We start from the raw sequence: 21,687 nt of genomic DNA, 5'->3' as shown, positions 1-21,687 counted from the left end.
CCCTCTAGGCCTCACTCACATGCGGTTGCGCACTGTAACCCCATACTACATTTTCCTGTCTGGCTCTCCGAATGGTCGAGTCTTCCATTCCTTCTCCATCTCCCTCACCTAGGCTGCTATTCTCGCGAAGTCGCTCGGCACCTGAGCCCCGATCCATCCTACGCCCCACAGACCCCCAAGTCCGACCAGGGAGCATGGCTTCGGCATTGGACACGTTCATGTCCTACCTGCGCGTACCCATCCTAGCATCCTCTGGTGTCGCCGCCCTGCTCAGCGGTCTCCTATACTTCAAGCAAAAGTACACCATCTTCTGTTCCCTTGTTGGAATCTGGCTAATGGTGATAGTGAAATCATATACCCCCGGGCTTTCCCTCCAGACGCTCGAACGAACGTACCCAGGCCCTCGCAGTTCGCCATTACCGACTATGAGGAACTGTTTATCCCTACCCCGGACGGCGAATCCCTAAGCGCATTCTTCATTCGAGCCAACAAGCAACATGCGCGCAATGTAACAGTTCTCATGTTCCATGGCAACGCTGGCAACATCGGCTACAGGCTTCCCATCGCAAAGATCCTCGAAAATGAGTTGCGGTGCAATGTGTTGATGTTGCAGTACCGAGGCTATGGCTTGTCTTCTGGCAATCCTAATGAAAAGGGGCTCATGATTGATGCGCAGACCGGATTGGACTATATCCGCCAAAGGCACGAACTTCGAGACACCAAGGTTGTGATATACGGTCAGAGTATCGGTGGTGCAGTTGCCATTGGACTGGCTGCTCGTAACCTTAGAGAGGGCGACATCTCAGGCATCATCTTGGAGAATACCTTTACCTCGATCAAAAAACTCATACCGACGTGAGTAACTTCGTTAGATTTGGAGGTCATCACTAACCTGGAGTAGTGCTTTCCCTCCTGCTCGCTTCTTGACTCCTCTCTGCCACCAGATCTGGCCTACTGAAGAGACACTCCCTAAGATTACCAAGATACCTATTCTATTCCTCAGTGGTCTCAAGGACGAAATCATTCCGTAAGCGCATACCCTAGACATGGACCGTTTGCCGTTAGGCTTTCAGTTTGCTGACTGCTTTACAGACCTTCTCACATGACTAAATTGTTCCAAGTCTGCAAAGCACCAAAAGTTTGGAAGGAACTACCGAATGGAAGCCACAACGACACCGTCGCAGAACCACGCTATTTTCAATACATTGAAGAGTTCCTGACTGAATTCGTAGCTCGCTGAAGCCAGTTCTGAACAAGAAATAGTTATTGACGGCAGTTGACAAATATGCTGAGCCAGTCCTGCACTACTGCTTCACTCGTGTAGTGCGAACCACAAAGGAAGCCGCAGGACCGGAAACAGCTGGAGCGAGCGTATGATATGTCACTGGTTCTTTTCTATTGGCAGGATTTCCGACCCGTTCCGAGGTCTATACACTACTAGGCCGACGTCGCAAGTCACGTATGGGATCCATAAGGTTTGTGTCTACTGCGCGGGCAGCGTATGTATACGCTGTGAGCGTTCCGGAGCAGCCGATATGTACTTTGAAGTCCCCAGCATTCTGAAACGGACATGCACATATTCCCTGGGCTGAACTTTTATGCGGCGTCGTGGACCGACGCGCCAACACCGGTAACGAAAATGTACTTTTGGTGGCAAAATGGCACCACATAGTATGCAACCGGGTCACGTTGTGCAGCACTCGCGAATATACAGATCGCGATCGAATGCATGAGCGACCAGTAATGAGTGCTTCTCCGTAGACTAGCCGTGATTTGTATTTGCAGCCCCTGTTAGCTATTCTTGCAAGAGAACCATTAAACATGACGGAGTGTTTAGATTTTGCTTCGCAAGGGTCCACGTTTACCGAACACGTGCAAAACCTGAGATGTGGGGTGACGGCGGATCGCCAGGGGCGAGGTACATGTCTCAGCCGGCTTATCGATGCAAGATTTCTCAAGACGGGAGCATTTTATCGAAAGATCATCCTTCACAGCCTCAGTCGCTTCACTACTGCATCTGCATCTGCATCGTACGACACGCAAACGTGTAAGGACAGTCGGGGAAAGCTATTCGGACGAACCGGCTATACCGGAGTTTGAATTCGCGACACAGTTACTATGCACCGCGCATTTGGAGCACCCCCGCAGGGTTCCAGCTGGGCCTCTGGATACGAAGAGGCTCTACAGTAGTGCCAACGCTCGCGTTCGCGACCGGACGCTGATTCGATGAAGAATCTGTGCTGGACCCTGTAAACGGATGCTAGCACCGCCACTGCGGTAATGTGGGCGCGCGATGTCAAAGCTTGACGTTTCCCATATCACTAATGACCGGGAATGCGTAAGTGGGATTCACGGCACATGGACATGTTGGCATCGCAATCTCTTATTAGGCCGAAGACGGGTGTTTTGGCAGCACTCTTGTTGCTGCCCAGCGGTGCGACAGTGTGGAGCCTCAAATCGTTCGACGTTGATCGAGTCGACTTGGACAAGCTCATGATCTGCAGATCTATTCTTGTAACACTATCGTCATTCTCGCACCCTGGCAGACGGGACAGACGTTTCGTTCATTGCTCGCCCGGGTGTCGATCATGACCGCGCGGGATCAAGTGTGGTGGCTGTGCTGTGGCGCGCAGATCACTGTCATGGTGCGGTCTCGCCGAGGGTGTGGCGAAAAGCCCTCTGCACTGGCAGCCCAGAACCAGTTCCCATGTTTGAGCAAACGGTTTCGGACCATTCTGTCCAGCCGTCTGCCGAGAGCGTGCCGAGCCCACTGCAAACTCGTCAAGCGTTGGTTTGCACTGGTGTGTTCGCATTCATGGAAGCGAGTGCTGACATCTGGCGGCCCACCGTCTCGCCGTCGCGCTATGGCGCTAAACCTGTATAGGTCCCAGAGCCATACCTGCCCGCTCCATCTTTCTTCCACCCTCGTTTCGACGCACTCCCGCCGCAGGGTCACCAGGGGAGTACCACCGCCCAGACAGCCTACTACGAAGCCACTCAACAGCGCCCCAAGATGCTTTTACCGGGTCCCTTGTCAGCTCCTTACGCTGGCTCCATGCCTTGTCATTATCGTGACGCCCTAATGCTGTCCACGCGGCGTCCATGGCTCCTCCCTGTTTCCTAAACGGCCGGAGTCTTCTGGGCGGCTCAGTTCGTGCATGTCGCGTCTGGTCCACCGTCGTTGTAGCTCCCTCAATTGGTCAGCCTGCCTTGCATGCATGTCGGGCCCGTTCTCATGGACGGCGTCAAATTACTTCATCATCTTGATCTAGGCAGAATTGTTACAGTGCAAGCCGGTGCTAGCGGACACCCTGGTATTATGGTCTTGGAGCGCTTTTGTAATATAATGCTTTCTTCTACTTTCTCGGCAAGTTTCGATTCGAGAGATTGACGCGAGCACTTCCGCGCCAACTGCTTTTCGGTATACAGAACAAACCCTAAATTTCCGCCTGCCGGAGATTGCTAGGAAGGGCCCGCTAAGCTTTCGTAAGATAGTCTATGATCAGCGCTGTCGGCCCATGGCATTCTAGAAACGGTATCACTCGCCACGTCCGATGATATACCACGTCCGTAACACTTGTTTTCTACTACTCCTTGACTCAGGCACCCAATTATCTTCTCCTCGCTGGGCTTTTGGTGATCGTTTCGCCTCCAGAGCATCGGTTTAGACCCTGTCATTCTACGTCAATCCTGTCAGCCACGGCCAGCCTTCCGACAACCAATCAAGCTACGGTCAGTTACTGCGGCCAGCGGCGATTGAGGCAGAAAACTCGCGAGATCCCTCTTGTGGCCTTCCCGTTCCTACCAGGCCAATCAATGAGCTCATCCTCGGGACCCTAGCTCCTAATATCTGCCGCACGTACGCTTGCCCATTGCGGTCCCTGCCGTTGCGCCGTCTCCAACCTCATAAGGGCTTTGAGAGATCGCTTCTGCCGTCTTAGTGGTTGTGTAATTCTGACCATCATCTTCGTTCCGCCCTAAGCGAGCTCCTTCTCCAAGGTAGTACATCAACCGAAGTCGTTCATCTTCCCTCAAACGGTCTCTCCTCCTGCCGGCTTCTTTTTTTACATGCGATCACCTCACAGCCTCCCTTATCCATTGGCAAACTTTGTTCGTCATCTCTCCTAGGAAGCGACTTACTTTCGGTACTCGTCACTTCCGGGTTGCCACACCTCTTCAAGGATACGTTGATATAGAATTAGGTATGTTGCATTCTCCTATGTTCGGAAGTTTGGTTCGAATCGGGCCTTTATACTTTCGTTTTTCTAGACCTCGTTGTATGAGTTGTAATATGGACTAACATGGCTTTCGTTTGGGTCCAACAGTGGGTACCACTTCCTGTCGTTTACGAACAACAACAACACATGGGCGACCTACCACCTGGTCCACGGCCTCATGCCATGGACAACGCGACAACTGGTCTTGCGCGTGACGGAAATACTTCCGGTTCATTTCCAACATCCCTCAAATCTCCAGACAGTAGCGATCCGTTCTATTCTCAGCTCAGTGGCCTACCTCATGGCCAACTACGACCCGACTTTCGATCATCGACCCATGCGAACGGATCTCACCAGCCCCAGGAACACGGTACATCACCACTGAACATGGGCGCCATGACAGGCGCACTACCCAACTATGGCACCAACGACAATGCTTCAACGAATCCGCAAACGGTACCCCGCTCGTTGTCTGGCGCATCCACGTCAGCTGTGGCATACCAACTCGGACAGAACCTACAGATGACTTCTAGCAACATGTCCACTCATGCTTCATACGGACCTGGATTTGCTACTGGGCTTCCCCAACAACCCTTCATGCCTCAACAGGGCTCACAATACAGCGCCTATCCTTCCTTCGCGACAAACCAGCCTCGTCTAGCTGGGGTGGCACCGATGCCATCCCCATACCAGAGCTATCAGCAGGCGTCACAGTACATGTACTATCCGGCGCCATACGGACCACAAGGGCAATTCAACCCCGGGTTCGGTACTCAGAATCAATTGATGTACGAAAGGAAGGCCAGTTTGACGAACACGGGTATGCAAGGCCACGTTGCCGATTATTCGCATGTCGATGGCGGCTTCTCGGGTGTTCGCATGGCCACTGGAAATTTTCTAGGGGACTCGATGTCTCCATACGGTGCACCATTTGCGCAATCTCCTGGTAAGTATACAGAAGCTTGTCCTTACACATAATACCATTGGAGTATCGTATGTGCAGTTGCTGATGTGACCATAGCCATACCTCGCTCTGGGCCAATGAGTTCCATACCTCGCGGGCCGCCTCGCAAACCAAAACAGTCTGGACACGCACTTTGGGTTGGCAATCTCCCACCTGGAACCACGATAGTCGCCTTGAAGGACCACTTCTCTCGCGACGCTACCAAGGATATCGAAAGTCTGTTTTTGATATCCAAGAGCAACTGTGCGTTTGTCAACTATCGCACGGAAGCATCGTGCACGGCTGCAATGCACAGATTCCACGACTCACGCTTCAACGGTGTGCGCCTAGTCTGTCGACTTCGACGCAGCTCTGCTCCGGCATCAGGCGTCCCTACAGCACCCTCGGCTATGATAGGCCAGCAAAAGAACGCTTCTCGGCCAGCGACACCGATGCAGGACAGTGTCACTGATAATCTTACAGAAGACGCGGCCGGCTCACCATCGCACAAGAGTATTGAAGATCACAGATCATCTGCCGATACTGCCACGAAATACTTCATTGTGAAAAGCCTTACGCTGCAAGACCTGGAGCTCAGTGTTCGGAACGGTATCTGGGCTACACAGTCTCACAATGAAGATGTACTGAACAAAGCATTCCAGGTAAGTGCATAACAAACTCCATGCCTGTGAGAGCTGGCTGACAGAACCCAGTCTGCTGAGAATGTCTACCTCATCTTCTCCGCGAACAAGTCGGGCGAGTACTTTGGTTACGCCCGTATGGCGTCACCGATCCTCGAGGATGGCGCTCCTATCACAGGCTCGGCACCCAAACCAGAGACGATCGCAGATACGACAGACGTGCCAAAGTCGATCGCGACCCCAGCAACAGAATGGGCACCTCGTGGAAGAATCATTGACGACTCTGCGCGCGGCACGATTTTCTGGGAAGCAGAGCTCCCCGACACCGACGCTGAAGAGGAGGGTGAGGACAAAGGCGACAAGACTGACAGAAACGAGGCGCCCCAACCAGCCGAAGGCGATACTTCAGCCGTGCCACAGAGCTGGGGCAAGCCCTTCAAGATTGAGTGGGTCTCTACAAACCGCCTACCATTCTACCGTACCCGGGGCCTCCGCAACCCGTGGAATGCCAATCGCGAAGTCAAGATTGCGAGGGATGGCACGGAGCTTGAACCCAGTGTCGGAGAGCGCCTGGTCCAGATGTTCCATCGCTTGGGCCCTTCCGCTACGGGTGCACCGGTAATGCCGCCTGGTGTAGCCACCGGCATGATGCCTCAGATGCGAACATTCTAGGTACGTGCTTTTTACTTGAGTTGGACTTGTTGCATAGCACCTAATGCATCAACCTTAAAGTCATGGCTATCGTCGCACTTGGCATTTCACAAATTGAGAGTTGCCTAGGTAAATATGATGCGTCTTTTCTTTTAACTGGAACGAGCTTTATTTGGGGCTCTCCGCTGCCGGGCAGTGGGGGATGCACCAATCTCCTTTCGATGCATTCGCTTTTGTCGTTGTTATCAAAGAAGGAAGGAATTTTGACGATGAGATGATGATTTAATAAGCAAGATGAGATCAGGAAACACGAAGGATACGAAGCCAGTACTTGGATTGGTTTGGATAGTTGAGTATCCTTTCCTTCCTATATTGCTCTCGTCATCACTGTAGTATCATTGGAGTTTCTGTTTCTGTATCCTTTTCACTTTCGTTTTAATGTAACATATTGTCTTGCATTGCCCGTCCTAGACTTCGCCCCTACTTTGTGCGCGTAAACCTGTTGTACTCATAACCGCACCCTTGCTCATATGGTCTTTTACTTTTTTCGGTATCTTCTTCACGGGGAATCCTCACTGTTTTGCCCATCGGCCCTTTCTGCGCTGGTTGGGCTGCACAGATATTAACGAACTCGCTCGCGTTCTAGCCCTCACATGCGTCTAGTCTCCATAGGTAGGAGTACCGGCCATCTTGCGGATTCATAGGCCGCGACCAATGACGCACTCTCAGCAGATCCCGAGGCAGTGGCAGCGTGGGAAGGCATCATTGTCAGCCCACTGTGGCCATTAAACAATAGAACGCCTTGGCCATGGCCATGAAAGCGTTACTGGCATGGCCTACGCCAGGCGGTCGAAATGACGAGACAGCAAGGTTGGAAGGTCCGATCAAACCACCGACGCTAGGTGTCTCTGCCGTAACATCGCCCACAGAATCGTCATGAGGGAACGTAAACTTTACTCACCTCCACGTGTCCTTGCACACACTCGAATCCCCAGCAAAACAACCGTTTTCGCCCCCAGGCTTCGTGCTCGGATGCTGCGTGCACGCGGGAAGCATACATCCGGCAAGGAATGCTGTCCCTAGAGTAAAAGCCACAAATATTGTGCATCTCCGCCCAAGCTCTGAGAAGCCTCACTTTGCAACCCAACGCCTTAGATAACGCCATAGTACAGTAGTAGCCCAACAATTCCCCCACCCACATGCTAGGTACATGTAGAACAAGGCTGGCACGCCGTTATACCCGTCAGACAGTAGAAGGAATGGAGCACAAGAAGAGAACAAGATCCAGTTCCGGCACACACAAGTCACTTTGTGAATATACCCACTGCGACTGTTTTCCCCTGTCAATCAGACCCCTAGTCCGCGCAACCTCAAGTCACACAGCAGACCACCTGCAGTACAGGGACATCGCAATCTAGATCTCCCATACCGTACTGTACATGACGGCGACAATCATCCGCGTCATCCGCTCGCATGCCTTTCTCACTTTTGCCCATGATGGACTGTGCGTTTCCCACTCTGTCCTCGCTGCAAAAATGCCGCGGTGGCGGTTCTCGCTGCATTCAGCATGTTTTTTAAGTGGGGATGGCAGGGGTCCGCGGAAGGGAGCGGGCTGCGCGCTAACACCCGTGTTTGCAACGAGTAATGGTGTCATACTAAACGCGATGGTGAGATGACCACATGCAAGTGCCGGTGTCTAAATTTTCCTTTTGGCGTTAAGCGGTGTGTACGATCCATGGACAGCTTCCTGCTCCCAATTAGGAGGTTAAAGCCGAAAAAGCGTTGCAGATAGTCGTGTAATAGGGGGGAACAGGGGTTCATGGCGTTGTATTTGTTGTCGTTACCACGAGTGTTGCCCGGTTTGCTTTTACCGAGGCTGCCTAACACAACCTTGGAATCGACATGTACAGTTCTATCATGTCGCTCATCGAACCTTGAAGCCACCTCGTCCTACTAATCAACTTTGCCGATCCTCAGCACCGGTTTCCAGTGAATCTTGGAACTTCCAATCACTTATTTAGTGCGGTTGCTGTACCCGGCCATGCACAGAAACGCGACTCGCCCACGGCAGTTTCCGCTATACATGCAGCTTTCCTGCCAGCTTATTTTTCCCATCTTGAGGTGGCTTGGATAGGAAGGTTCGCTCCCGAGATTCAATCGCGATCGCAAGACTGGTTATGACTATTGCTCGGACACTCTTAGACTATGGGTTCCTTTTGTCCTATTCGAGATCAGAGCATTTCTGCAGAGGCATGTCCAGAACGCGATCATTACCACATAAGCTTCCGTCAAGCTCACAGCCAAGGTCACTTTGTGGGCTCGATGCTCTGGTCAATAGTGGTACGCTCCACTCAGACTTTCCTCTATGTCATTTGTCCGGTTCTTGACCGATGAGTCCAGCTCCGAGATCGCTTCTCTTATGTTTTGTCCTTGCTTTACGTTTAGGCTTGTATTACGTTTAGACTATTATGAAGACCTGTAGGCTTGGTACCTGATCAACTAGGTGATGGTCGAGACTCTTGCAAGGCCGTTGACGGGCCCCTGTATAGAGTTGGATGTCCACTATCACGTGCCGTCGTGTCTTAGTCGCGCTCCCGGTAGCTTGCGTCGTCGCGTCTAGCATCTTTCCAATATAGTCTCATGAAGCCTCTATGTTCATAAGTAAAATTGGAACAGGGACAGTGTTTCGCGGTGAGTTTACTCGAGATAGAGCACATGCATGCGAGACTGGTTGAAGTTACCCTTGCTCGATCACGACGTTGGCTACGACAATGTCAAATGAGAGGCGGCGGATTGCTGCCATTTCCTAGTACTGCCATTGCCTGAATAGTACATGGCGCTTGCCAGATGGAATTATGCCGGATTTAGCAGTGTGCACTATCATCACTTACCCCTCAGCAACGTCATATCTCGACCTTTCGAGTGTACATCGCATGCTCTTTTGTACGGCGAACTTATCATCGCATATCTCGAATACTACGATCACAGCCGATCTCAAGGTAGATACAGCCGTAGACCTTAGAGCCCTCGAATTCGGCAAGCAGGTAGTCGTTTCCCTGTCGAGACAAGAACCATTCACCATGTCCACTCCCGACCTACCAACCAAGATGTGGGCAGCGCAAGTTGTCGAGTTCAACTCACCGTACAAAGTTCACCAAATCCCCCTTCCGTCAGACCTCGCACCGAAAGACCTCCTAATTAAAGTCGCCGTCGCATCACTTTGCCACACAGACTCCATGGTCTCTGCTGGCAACATGGGCACACCCCTTCCCTGCACAGCTTCTCATGAAGGCGCCGGTACCATCGTAGCCATAGGTTCTTCCGTAAAGGACTTCGCGGTAGGCGACAGGGTCATGGCAGGACTGTTATACCATGCATGTGGGACCTGCGCTGAATGTCAAGGCCCCTCGGCTTGTCCGCAATACTGCCAGAAGACTGGTGGTTTCCTGGGTGTGACAAACCACGGCTTTTTCGCTCAATACGCGAAAATTGATGCGGAGCAAACTGCAAAGTTACCTGACAAGGTGTCTTTCGAGACTGCTGCTCCGCTGGCTTGTGCGGGTATCACTATCTACCGTGGCATTGTCTTGTCTGCCGTGAAAAAAGGAGAATGGATAGCCATTGTAGGTAGTGGAGGTGGCCTAGGTCATCTCGGCGTGCAGTTTGCAAGGGCAATGGGGTTGAACGTTATTGGTATCGATGCGCGAGATGAAGGTTTGGAACTCACGCGGCATTGTGGTGCAGATGTTATCATTGATGCTAGAACAAGCAGAGAGGATATCATCAAAGCTGTACATGCTTGTACGAACAATGAAGGTGCGACGGCTACTTTGAACGTAAGCGATGCTTCCTCGGCGGCGGCTACGGCATGTGCTATCACCAAAATGCATGGCACTATGATTCAGATTGCGCAACCGGATGACGTGGTAATCCCGTATCATGAGCTCATCTTTCGCGATATCAGGGTCAGAGGGTCGGTCATCTCTACTGTAGGTGAGGCGCGCGATATGTTGAAACTGGTTGCAGAGCATGGTATTACAGTGCAGACGAATCCGTTTCAGGGGTTAAGTGAGATTGAGAAGTTGGTTGAGTTAGCGCATGGAGGCAAAATGAAGGGAAAGGGTGTTATTATCATGGACCAGAAGCAGGTATAGGTTGGAGCAGAATAGATGATACATGACTACAATACACCGGCAGTAGAACTAGCAAGATATATCTGGTGCATGCAGAAGTACTGATTCCAAGCAAGTCTCATTGAACACCATGGACCGAAACCTACATCGTTGTTTGTTTTAGTAACACAGTAGAGTAACATCATGCAAGTATCTTAGGGTATGGTCCTGTTAGGTACCGCTTTGAAGAATTCCGGTGTGTATCATCCTTTGTGCTGGGGACGTAGCAATACTACAACAGCCGGTCTAGAAAACATACGTTAAATGGCCATGCAGTGTGCTAGCATCGTAAGATCAAATTTGAGTTCAGATTAAACAGACGCGATTATACTACAATTCTATAAACCTACACACTAACCCAAAACTCGTCCAGCAGTGGAAGCTGTGCTCCTGTCCTTAGTCTCTACCTTCCTCAACCCCTTGCCAGCAGCAATCTCGCCAAGCAACGCTCCACGGTTCGGCATTCCACCTGGAGCCTTCATGCTAGGCATTGGGGGTGGCGGAGGTGCAGAACCACCTGGTGGCGGTGGTGGGCCCGGCGGCGGCGGAGGCGCACCGCTCGTAGGCATGGGAGGAGGTGGTGGGATACCAACGGGCGGTGATGTCACAGCTGGACTCTCAGCACGCGGGCTCTTGTTGTCCATGGAGGAAAGTGGACGTGGTGGTGCCATGGTACCGAACAACATGGAAGCCAACTGCTTGGCGCCACCTTGGGGTGCCTCATCATCGTCGGATGAGTCGTCGTCGTCTGAGTCGACGACAGACCAGTCATCATCGTCTTGTCTTAGTCTGCGCGCTGAAGGTTGAGCAGGCTCATTGAACGTAGGCGCAGCAGCCTTGTTGGCTTGCTCTTGAGTGAGACGGTGGAAAGGGTTCGTGGACACCTCGCTTGTGTTGCTCGGTGGGGGCGGAGGTGTCGAGACAGTGCTGTTCTCCTGGTTCGACATTGCCATCTTCTTCAAGAATGGGTTCTTGGTCTCAGTGTCGCCTAAGCCAGGGTGAGGACTAGTCACCGAAGACGCAGGCGGGCTGGCGATGGACGATGGTGGTGTGTTGTGCGAAATTTGGGGGATTGGTGGTGCTTGTGGAGGTGCAGTATCACGCGGCAACTCTTGACTGGCGGTGGGTGTAGTGTCCTGAGGCGTGATGTTCTGCGGGCCATCGTCATCCGAGGACTCGTCGTCGTCGAGTGCCTCAAGCTGCATCTGCAGCTGACGTTCGCGCTCACGAGCAGCTTCGATCTCAGCGCGCTGGGCGGCCAGTCGAGTTTCCTTCTCCTTGGCATCTTTGGAAGCAGCTTCTCTGCGCTTCTTCTCTTCGGCCTTCTTGAGCTTGCCTTGTTGAACTTGCTCTTCCAGGGCACGAAGCCTAGCCTGAGCGGATTCGCGCTCCTTGGCAAGTTCATCCTCTTGTCTACGCTCCTCGTCCCTAGTGTTTATTAGTATAGACGTAGAGGATAGATCGATGTATACATACTCCATGCGCCTTGTCTCAGCTTCTTGTGCTTCCTGCTGCTCGCGAAGAGCCTTCTCAGCCATGTCATTCTCTGCTCTCTTCGACTCTGCTTCCGCTTGTTGCACATCATGCTGCGCAACATCTGTCTTGTTCTTACGCGAAGCTGGGGGTGGCGGTGCGGGCTTCTTGCCGCTGCTCTTAGTCGGAGCAGGTGGTGCTGCGGACTCGTCATTGAGACGTCTTTGACGCTCTTCTTCGCGGCGCGCATCTTCCTCTTCAGCCTGACGCAGCTTCTCTTCACGTTCTTTCTTCTCACGATCGGCACGCTGTTGAGGTGTCTCGCCAGCTTTGACAGGAGCTTTGATACCCAAGGCAGCTAGGCGCTCGGCCATGCGTTGCTCAGCTTGTTGCTTGATGAATGCCGCACGTTCTTCTGGAGTCTTGTATGCCGAGTATGACCCACCGCCGGGTGTAGTTGTTGATGCACGAGGAGGAGGGTCGACACGAGCAGCAGGGCTCTCATAGCGAGATGTTGCTGGCCGTCTCTCCTCTGAACGGGCCCTGTAGTTATCGCGAGATTTACTGTGCGAGCTTAGCAAGATGGTTGCCAAAGTTATCGGATAATACTTACTCGTCCTTGCGGATGCGCGAAGCCCGGCTGCTGCGCTGCAGATCAAAGATGAAGTCCTTAACGTCATCTTCCACACCTAGAGCCTCCTCCCACCTGCGTCGTTCATGCTCGCTTGTATTGTCATGCCCTCCTTCTTTCAAGCTCGACTCTAGGCCCCTAGTATATTCGTTCACACTGTCTTCAACATCACGGATCATGCGCTCATTGTTCTCCCTCTCTGCTCTGATGCGCGAGTTTTCCTTCTCCAAGCGCTCAGTTGCAGCGCCAGTGTCATCGCTAGCAGGAGCAGGCTTTCCGGTCAACGCAGCAGAGCGTGCTTGCATCATAGCCTTAGCGCGAGCTTTCAGACGGTCGGATTCAGTCACCGCACCGCCAGGTCCAGTACCCACGATGGTAGATGCGGATCCAGGGTGTGCCTTGGCATCTTTGAGTCTGAACAGCTCAAGTTGAGCGTCTGCTATCTCACGCTCTGTTCTGCGAACATTGGACGCAAGTTCAGGCAAGCGATCAGTCAAGGTCTGTAGTTGGCGCTTCAGGGCACGACGTTCAGCATCCGAGTCAGACGATCTAAGTGAAGCCTTGGGATGGGCATCGATGTCTTCTTGTACCCTGCGGATGCGGCGGTAGAGATCCTCAGCTTCTCGGCGGTCTCGGCGATCCAGCGCATCGTCTTCATCGGCTGCGTTCTCGTCTTGTGTATCCATGGCATCCAACAAGATTTGCTTCTCTTTGACAGACTTTCTCAGCTGGTCAAGTGACATCTCGTCAGATCGCTCTGAAGAAGGAGAAGCCGGCTGCGCTGGTGAAGGCGAGCGACCGCCACCACCAAGACGATGTCTAGCGCTCGACTTGTATCCTACATTATCGTCGTTGTTACGGAAAACTGTAGCATCCTTTCGGCCACCGGCTTGCGGACTACCAGCGCGGAACGAGTGAGACTTTAGGTAGCTAACACCAGTGCGCTGAGGCTGAAGGAAAGCACCAGAGTTCTTCCTGTCCTCGGCATCTCCACGTAGCAAGTTCTTCATCGCACCAATAGAGTCATTGATGTTGCGCGTAGATGGTGGCACCAGCTCAGGAGGGAGACGAGCGGGGATGGGGTAGCCGTTGAGCTTACGGTAGATCAGATGCATGGCAACCGCGAATTGATCTAGGTCAAGACGACCTCTGTCAGCAGAGTCGGCGAGGGTCCAAATGCGCTCCAAATCTGGCTTGGGCAGTCCACTCTGTCCAAAAATTTCGAGGGCTTGCGCTCCACTGATGTAGCCCTTGGTCATGCCATCCCAGGCTCGGAAAGTATCATCATACAGCTTCTTCTCTCCTTTCGTAATGGCCCAGGGAATCGTGGCGTTACCAGTCAAACCGGCAGTCGTATGGTTACCACCCTCCCGGCCAGTCTGAGGCATCATTCGTTGCGCCAAAGCTTCAATGTTTGGCAATCCAGTGGCTGGGGTATTGGCTAGACCCCACTGACCTGGCATCCCGGTTGGCTGCGCATTGAGAGGTGCCATGCCGGTCTGATTAGGCGCGAGGTTTGAGCCAAAGCCGGTAGGCATCGGAGGCATCGGTGGACGTGGTCCATTATAGCCACCAGGAGCCTGTCCAAAGCCAGTGGGCTGCGGCTGCATACCAGTCGGTTGCTGTCCGAAACCTGTAGGTTGTGGCTGCATGCCCATTGACTGCTGTCCATATCCAGTCGGCTGCGTGACCAACGTATTCAACAATTGGCTGTTCGATGGCTGGGGCTGGGGCTGCTGGATTGTAGGAGGCTCGTTGAACTTCGGGGCATTGCTCGCCGGTGTTGGGCGGCTTGACGAATCGTCGCCGACTCCGAACGATATGATATCCACCATGCTAGAGACCTCGTTCTTGACTCGCTCGGGGAGGGAGTTGGGCAGGTCCTTGCCGGTCAACTTGAGATTGCAAAGGTACATGGCGAGCGCAAATTCGGGGAACAGGAGCTGGCCGGACTTGGTCGTATCCGACAAGGTCCTATGTTTGTTAGCACTGGATTATGCGTGCAAGTTGCTGAACGTACCAGATGTGGGAAAGCGCATCGCCAGATAGCTTGGAGCGCATCAAGAGGTCCCGCGCCTGGTCTCCGGACAAAGCCTGGGCATCCCCAACAGCCGACTTGAACAGCTGCTCGAACTTGGCCTGGTCTTGCGCCGTGATGAAGGACAGCCGTATGTTCGGGATCTTGGTCGTCTTGGCAGGAACGGGTGGTGGCACTGAAGACGCAGAGCTGCCGCGGAACGAATCAGCCATCTGCGCCGATGTCATGCCCGTGGGCTGCGGCCGTTGCGGTTGAGCAGGCGGTTGTTGCTGCTGCTGTTGCGGCGGCGCGCCAGTCTGGAAGGGCATCTGCTGGGGAGCCTGCTGCTGCTGCTGGAATTGCTGGTTCTGCTGCCCTGGAAAGCCTGTGTACTGCGGTTGCATGCCCGTTGGCTGCTGTCCGAAGCCCTGCGGCTGGCCCGGAAAGCCAGTAAACTGTGGTTGCATTGGAGCTCCTCCGAATCCCGTCGGCTGAGGTGCCAATCCACCCTGAAAGCCTCCAGGCTGCTGGAAGGGCTGCTGTTGCTGCTGCTGCCCATACTGAGGCTGCCCCGGTCGGGCACTGTTCCCACCCCCTAAGTACGAGTTGGACCCAGAGAACATGGCGGGCGAGTTATCGCGGGTCGATTAGAGCAGTGGAGATGCGCGCATGCGGTACAAGAACTAGAAAGATGTAAGGAGCGCGTACGGGCGGGAATGGCGAAAGGTGTAATGAGGGAGGTTGAGAGTCTGTGCTGCTCGCGCAGCCCTGGAGGTCCCAGGGTAAGTTCGCGCTAAGGTGCTTCAGTCGTCATCTTCGAGGACGCGCTTGCCTCGTCGGTAAGCACCAGGACCCGACATCCACTACTCTTACATCATCTTCATCATGTCGAACGCACAGAACGGCGCAGGTGCTGCATCGCATTCCGAGGCTGATCTTGCCCAAGTGAGTTTTGTGGCAATTGCTGTACTTTGGGAATTAACAGCTCGGGTAGGCGTTCAAGGAACTGCAGCGAGGCGAACAGACCGCAGCCGCCCTGGAGAGTCACCTCGATTCTATTGAAAAAAAGATTGAGGCACTCCTGGCGCAAGCCGAGAAGGCCGAGCAAGAGTTGAAAGATACTCCGGAAGATCCTGACAAGTCTTCCGGAACCGAAGAAAAGGGTTCCAAATAAGATCTACAAAGCCATGCGTCTGCTCTGCGATATGAACCATGTACACCCTGCACCAACTCTGGGTCGGATATATTGCAAGCACGCCGTGAATACTACGAGAATAACGACCGAGTACCCTCGTTCTCATGAGCATGATGGATGACACGAGCGAGGATGGATACAAGCATGATCAATGCGCTCTTAGCAGAATGGACATGTTGGAGTCTTAGCATTAAGGGGGCATAGCATGCGCTTGTACGTGCTCTTGGGTACCTGTTCACAAGCCACCGACAGTCGAGGGCTTTACTTCGGAACCCTCCATCTTAAAGACTTCATCCAAATGGAACACACCATTGCTGTCCTTCTCAACCACACCTACCTCGGTGATAATACCATCAATAAGTTCTGCAGGTGTGACGTCAAAAGCTGGGTTCCATACACCGATACCGTTGGCTGCAATACTGATAGTCTCAACAACACCAAGATCTAGCGTGACTCCATCGTGTCTCGGTCCTTTGACGAGCGTCACTTCCTTCCCTGGGCGTTCTTCGATGACGATGTCTGACCCCGATTTGGTCTTCAGGTCAATAGTAGTCCTCGGTGCTGCAACCAGGAACTTGACGCCGTGGTGCTTTGCAAGAATGGCTAATGAATAGGTTCCAATCTTGTTGGCAGTATCACCATTTGCGGCCACCCGGTCAGCACCAACCACGATACCCGCAATATTCTCGCTTCCACCCCGTAGTCGGAGTAGCGCTGCGGCCATGGAGTCTGTGATGAGAGTTGCCGGTATCTTGTCGTGGACCAGCTCAAATGCTGTCAGTCTGGAGCCTTGGTTGTATGGTCGCGTTTCAGAGCAGAAGGCGTGCTTCAACGATCCATTGGCATGTAGAGATCGGATCACTCCAAGCGCTGTACCATATCCTGCAGTTGCGAGGGATCTGTACGATTAGCAGTTGAAAATATCTGATGCAGAATCGTACACACCCGGTGTTGCAGTGTGTCATCATGCTCACAGGTCCCTGCTTTCCTGCCTCCGTATTTTTCATTATCCACTCCGCGCCATGCTTGCCGATATTCTCATTGTCGCTCACGTCGTCGACCAACATCTTCTCGGCAGCGGCAACATATGCTTCTCTCACGGCTTCTCCACTCGCTCCCTCACTCGCAGCAGCTTCCTCGGTAATTTTCCGAAGCTTGCCAGCTGCGTCTGCAAGGTTGACGGCAGTTGGTCTGCTCGTTACCAGGTAGTCCAGCTTTTCTGTAATGAAAATCTTGACCTCTTCTGCTACTGAAGAAAGCTTCGTGTTTGTGAGCTCAACTGCGAGAGCGAGAGCAGCGACTATGGCGATAGCTGGCGCTCCTCGCGTTCGCATATCCTTGATTGCGTGCCATGCATCAGTGCTGGAGTAGATGCCATCATATTCTTCAGCGTGGGGTAGTTTCAGCTGGTCGAGAATCTCGAGCTGGCCGCGCGAGTATTTGATAGCTTGGAGTACCATTTCGAAAAGTCGATAGTTTGGTGTATCACTCCAACGTGCCGCAAAAAATTAAATGCCAAGATGGTGAGCGTTGGGTTTCAATAGCCCCATCCCGCGGAGACCGCGGACATTGACGCTAGCACGTGGGAACGTCTGGGCCTAAACATGCGTGCGGCCCAAAGCAAGTTACACAGCATAATACAAACGAAGCATTTACGGTCTATAGCCTGGTATCAACCATCCGCTGCTCCGCCAAAGGTCGTAAGTTTTGACACCTCGGGATGACGGCACGCGATGACGAAATCAAGCCACGTGTGGCTCATTGCCAAGGCCGGGTTCAGCCACCAAGCAACGCACCTGCCGGTATAGGCGAGGCCGTCAACGGCCTCAGTGTTCGAGCCGGACAAACATGAACCGTCGAGTTTTCATTTCTGCTGTATAGCGAGTATCTTGGGCGATATCTGTATCAAAGGAGACGGAACAGACACTTTAGATGGAACCCTTCACTGCCACCTGAAAAGTGCAGCATCTCAGCCCTACAAGAGCCGCAGAAATAAAGGGTCCTAGTGTCAGGAACCCGACAGTGAATTGACCGCGGTAGCCCCATGACGACGCCAACACTCGGACCCCATGCCTGTACGCTACGCACTCAATTGACTCTCCCGTGCCTTTGCTTCGACCCCATTCTGTACAATACAAGAAGACATTGCTCCCTCTAGTTGTTCGCCCCATCAGGACTGTGTCGTCCAACCAAGACGTTTTCGGCAACCACGCCCGTTGCTAGTCACCCCGATAGGCGGAGAAAAAGACCCACATCCTCACTATTTATCTTTCCCAACACCACAAGCAGAGGCGGTCACCCAGCCAGAGAGACGTTCTGTGCACATGCGCATATCAGCCAATCGCCTTACCTCCCCGCGCCTTGCTGCACCCTCGTAATTTGGGCCCGATATCGATTGGAACGTCGAACGAGAGAGATCGCCACGCCTCGAACAGCCCCGCGCAGCTTCGCGCCAGACTTATATAACGATGCCCCGCATGCCGCGCTCGAACTCGAGCGTTGGGGTAAGCACAGCAGTTATGGCTTCACAAGAAGAGCCTATACAACCCACGTACCGAGGTTACGGCACAATCGCTCCCCAGAGACCTGCGCAACGCCAAAGACGTCACTCATGGCATACACGACCCTGCATGCAGGAAGCAGAGAACTTCCAGTTGTTGGTAAGTAAATCAGTACGTATGCGCTTACCATGTACTAACAAGTATGTAGCTTCGAAACTTCTTGGTCGAACTCAATTGCCGGATGGACTTCCTGGAAGACTATGGCCACCTCAAGTACGACGCCGGTGTCGAATACGCATACAACACCCTGCTTGCCGTTCGCGAATCCTGCTCGAAGATATCCGATGGCGCAATCGAGGCCGGACGACGACAGGCTTCCGTATTCGTCGAGACATTGGAGGGCCGTTACAAAGATGCGATGGAACGGAAAGAGACCCTAGGAGAGAAGGTCTTGGAAGGAATAGTGCTTATGGACAACTATCTGACCGAGTTTGAGACGCGCGCATACGCCATAAGAGACGGATCGATCGGTTCCTATGCACAGGAATTCTATGAGGAAGGTCGGAGAAAGATGGACGAGGGAATCGAGATCGCAAAGGGTGTTGTGGACGGTGGTCTAGACAAGGCACGACGCGCGCGTGAAACGATTGAACTCCGAGTTGAGCACGCCGTCCAACGGGCCTTAGAGCGAGCCAAAGCACACGGCCTGATACACTACGAGGATCTACCAGAGCCATGGCGAGTCAACCCACATATCCTCAAGGGCTACCGTTTTCAAGAAGGAAAGTGGGCTTGCGTTCGATCCATTTTCGGCCTCCACAACGAGCTAATCAATATCTGGACACATCTCCTCGGATTCATCATGGTTCTTGCCATTGCCTTCTACTTCTACCCTTCGAGTGCCAACTTCAGCATGTCGACCAAGGCCGACATCTTCATAGCGGCAGTTTTCTTCTTTGCGGCATGCAAATGCCTGGCTTGTTCGACCATTTGGCACACGATGAACAGCATATCACACCAAACATTGCTTGAACGCTTCGCCTGTGTAGATTACACTGGTATCTCTTTACTCGTCGCCGCATCTATCATGACGACTGAATACGCCGCATTCTACTGCGAACCCGTCTCCCGCTGGTCATACATGTGCATAACAGCACTTCTCGGCGTTGGCGGCGTTATTCTACCCTGGCATCCGACCTTCAATCGAGCGGACATGGCCTGGCTTCGCGTTCTCTTCTACTGCTCCCTCGCCCTGACTGGCTTCCTGCCCTTTGGCCAGCTCGCGTATACCCGTGGCGTCGCATGGGCACAGTACTTCTACGCGCCCGTCACTAAGAGTTTGCTCGTGTACGTTACCGGTGCATTGTTGTATGCGAGCAAGACGCCCGAACGCTTCTTTCCTGGCTTCTTCGATTACGTAGGCTGCTCCCACAACATCTGGCATGTTGCTGTGCTGGGAGGTATCATCTTCCACTACATGGCCATGCAGACTATGTTCACGCAGGCTCTTACTCGGGCCCAGACAAGCTGTTCCGTGTACTGAGAGCGCTGTTCTCTTCTACACCTTTATCCTTCACTGTTCTACATCTTCATCACTTTTCATCTTCGTTTGGAGCGTTCGGCATTGTTGAGCGAGTAGGGTGCTTTCGCATTGGGCAGGCGTCCGGTTCGTAGATGTCATGGATTGCTGGACAGAAAACCAGTGCTCGGCCGGTGGTAGCTGTGCTGAGCGCTGTGTTTGACGCTCATATAGAATGTCTGTAGCTGCGAGATCCTGCATTTTAAATTGTTCATACCAAGCTTTCACTCGTCGTACATGCAAATGAACCTAAACATCAAAAGGTTCCGGATTGCTTGTAAAACCACATGTGAGCTGATGATTCATTCTTTCTTTCGATGATTGTGGAAATACTTGTTGAGATAGCATCGACTGCTTGGTATGACCTGAACGCCTTTCGCTATGCATATAACCCATTTTGGCCCTATTCGCATTATCCTTGTCCCCAGCTTAATGGCTATCAGGCACGTCTGGCAACCTCTCGATAACGTATTTGCCCTTTGCAACGCTAACAATCGGCACACCAGGAATCTTCCTTATGCGCCTCTTGAGATCCCTATCGTTTGTCGCGACCAGGTAGATTCTGTGTTTCTGGACCCTGTCCACAATACAATCATCGGCGTAAGTGCCCTTGTGTTCGCACTTGAGGCGCTGCCATCTCTCGTCGCGAGCGATCCTGAGCGCAATACGGTATTTTGGGCCGAGTTTCTCGAGCTCAGCCATAACGCAGGTCGTGATAATTGGAGTGGCCTTGGCGTAGAGAAGATCCATGAGGGCCTTGTCGAGTTCGAGCTTGGCGTGCACCGTGTGAGAGAGGAAGTTGGTGTCCACGAGGACGGAGTAGGGCGGGCCGAGGGCAGTGTTGGCTTGGAAGAAGAGGGCCGAGGAGACTTGTGGGCTGTAAAGTGTCAGTCGTGCCTGCTCTTTACTCGAATCGAAATCCGAGATACATACATTTCTCGCTTTGCCTTGTTTTCATCCTCCTTCTTCTTTGCTTCTATCTCACCAGCCATTTGATTCTTCTTACTGCAGTATGATCAGCTCTTACGTCGCAAACAGCAGTGGGGCGCGTTGTCGCATACAGTCGAGCATCTCGTTGACCTGATAGTGTTAACAGAAGCTCATCTAGACATGACGCCACACATACCAACGATCCTCTTCGTCTGCGCAAACTTGCGCGTTCTCTTCGCGACACCCATGGTTGCACGCGGTCCTGGGACCCTCGTCGGCGAGCTTCAGTCGTCTATGAAGCTCCTTGTGTTTCGCTACGTTTCTAGCGATGTAGCGTTGGAGGGTGAAAGTAATGGCTCGCGCAGTCGTCAGGATCGCAGTCGTGTGGTGCTGGTGGATTGTTCGCAAACCACTTTTTGCTATCGATAAGGGCGGCAGCTTTTTGATGCCAAGAGAATGAGGCCGTCGGAGGGTCGAGGCGCCGATTGGTGGGCTTGACAGAGGAAAAGAGCTCGACGCTAAGCCCTAAGCACTCGAATCACGCAGGTCCCAGAATAGAAGCGACGTTCCTGGGTTGGGATCTGTCATCGTTGGCCCTGCATACCGATGTTTTTCCTGCATCCCTGAGCCAGACAACCAGTGCAGACGTCAACAGCCGTTTGCTTCCAGGCCTGGCACGCGGATTGTTCCATCATCGCGCAAAGCAACCTGCTTCTAATTATTGTCTCTTTCGATAA

At 52.9% G+C, this 21,687-nt stretch overlaps 8 protein-coding genes across 8 annotated transcripts; 5 read left to right on the top strand and 3 right to left on the bottom strand.

The window, feature by feature from the left end:
- Nucleotides 1-71: 71 nt before the first annotated feature.
- J4E82_007308 (uncharacterized protein) lies at nt 72-1,240 on the top strand (the record flags this gene model as incomplete). Its single annotated transcript, XM_051733554.1, has 4 exons — nt 72-298; nt 346-855; nt 902-1,027; nt 1,093-1,240. The coding sequence occupies 4 exons, from the start codon at nt 72-74 to the stop codon at nt 1,238-1,240; spliced, it is 1,011 nt and encodes a 336-aa protein (XP_051586737.1).
- A 3,124-nt stretch (nt 1,241-4,364) lies between these two features.
- On the top strand, nt 4,365-6,473 carry J4E82_007307 (uncharacterized protein; the record flags this gene model as incomplete). Its single annotated transcript, XM_051733553.1, has 3 exons — nt 4,365-5,163; nt 5,239-5,822; nt 5,874-6,473. The coding sequence occupies 3 exons, from the start codon at nt 4,365-4,367 to the stop codon at nt 6,471-6,473; spliced, it is 1,983 nt and encodes a 660-aa protein (XP_051586736.1).
- Nucleotides 6,474-9,532: 3,059 nt separating this feature from the next.
- Nucleotides 9,533-10,606, top strand: J4E82_007306 (uncharacterized protein; the record flags this gene model as incomplete). The annotated part of the gene is made up of 1 exon (XM_051733552.1): nt 9,533-10,606. One exon carries the CDS (start codon nt 9,533-9,535, stop codon nt 10,604-10,606), a length of 1,074 nt encoding a protein of 357 aa, XP_051586735.1.
- Nucleotides 10,607-10,977: 371 nt separating this feature from the next.
- On the bottom strand, nt 10,978-15,368 carry J4E82_007305 (uncharacterized protein; the record flags this gene model as incomplete). Its single annotated transcript, XM_051733551.1, has 4 exons — nt 10,978-12,052; nt 12,101-12,661; nt 12,711-14,702; nt 14,749-15,368. The coding sequence occupies 4 exons, from the start codon at nt 15,366-15,368 to the stop codon at nt 10,978-10,980; spliced, it is 4,248 nt and encodes a 1,415-aa protein (XP_051586734.1).
- Nucleotides 15,369-15,630: 262 nt separating this feature from the next.
- J4E82_007304 (uncharacterized protein) lies at nt 15,631-15,919 on the top strand (the record flags this gene model as incomplete). Its single annotated transcript, XM_051733550.1, has 2 exons — nt 15,631-15,690; nt 15,740-15,919. 2 exons carry the CDS (start codon nt 15,631-15,633, stop codon nt 15,917-15,919), a joined length of 240 nt encoding a protein of 79 aa, XP_051586733.1.
- Nucleotides 15,920-16,175: 256 nt separating this feature from the next.
- MRI1 (S-methyl-5-thioribose-1-phosphate isomerase) lies at nt 16,176-17,400 on the bottom strand (the record flags this gene model as incomplete). Its single annotated transcript, XM_051733549.1, has 2 exons — nt 16,176-16,839; nt 16,886-17,400. The coding sequence occupies 2 exons, from the start codon at nt 17,398-17,400 to the stop codon at nt 16,176-16,178; spliced, it is 1,179 nt and encodes a 392-aa protein (XP_051586732.1).
- A 1,017-nt stretch (nt 17,401-18,417) lies between these two features.
- Nucleotides 18,418-19,984, top strand: J4E82_007302 (uncharacterized protein; the record flags this gene model as incomplete). Its single annotated transcript, XM_051733548.1, has 2 exons — nt 18,418-18,600; nt 18,650-19,984. The coding sequence occupies 2 exons, from the start codon at nt 18,418-18,420 to the stop codon at nt 19,982-19,984; spliced, it is 1,518 nt and encodes a 505-aa protein (XP_051586731.1).
- Nucleotides 19,985-20,449: 465 nt separating this feature from the next.
- Nucleotides 20,450-21,198, bottom strand: J4E82_007301 (uncharacterized protein; the record flags this gene model as incomplete). Its single annotated transcript, XM_051733547.1, has 4 exons — nt 20,450-20,897; nt 20,954-21,025; nt 21,082-21,100; nt 21,147-21,198. 4 exons carry the CDS (start codon nt 21,196-21,198, stop codon nt 20,450-20,452), a joined length of 591 nt encoding a protein of 196 aa, XP_051586730.1.
- Between the last annotated feature and the right edge of the window lie 489 nt (nt 21,199-21,687).

The sequence above is a fragment of the Alternaria postmessia genome (assembly GCF_024291825.1).
Source record: "Alternaria postmessia strain BMP 2775 chromosome Unknown scaffold_48, whole genome shotgun sequence".
Classification (NCBI taxonomy): Eukaryota; Fungi; Ascomycota; class Dothideomycetes; order Pleosporales; family Pleosporaceae; genus Alternaria; species Alternaria postmessia.
This window is presented reverse-complemented; position numbering and strand designations above follow the sequence as displayed.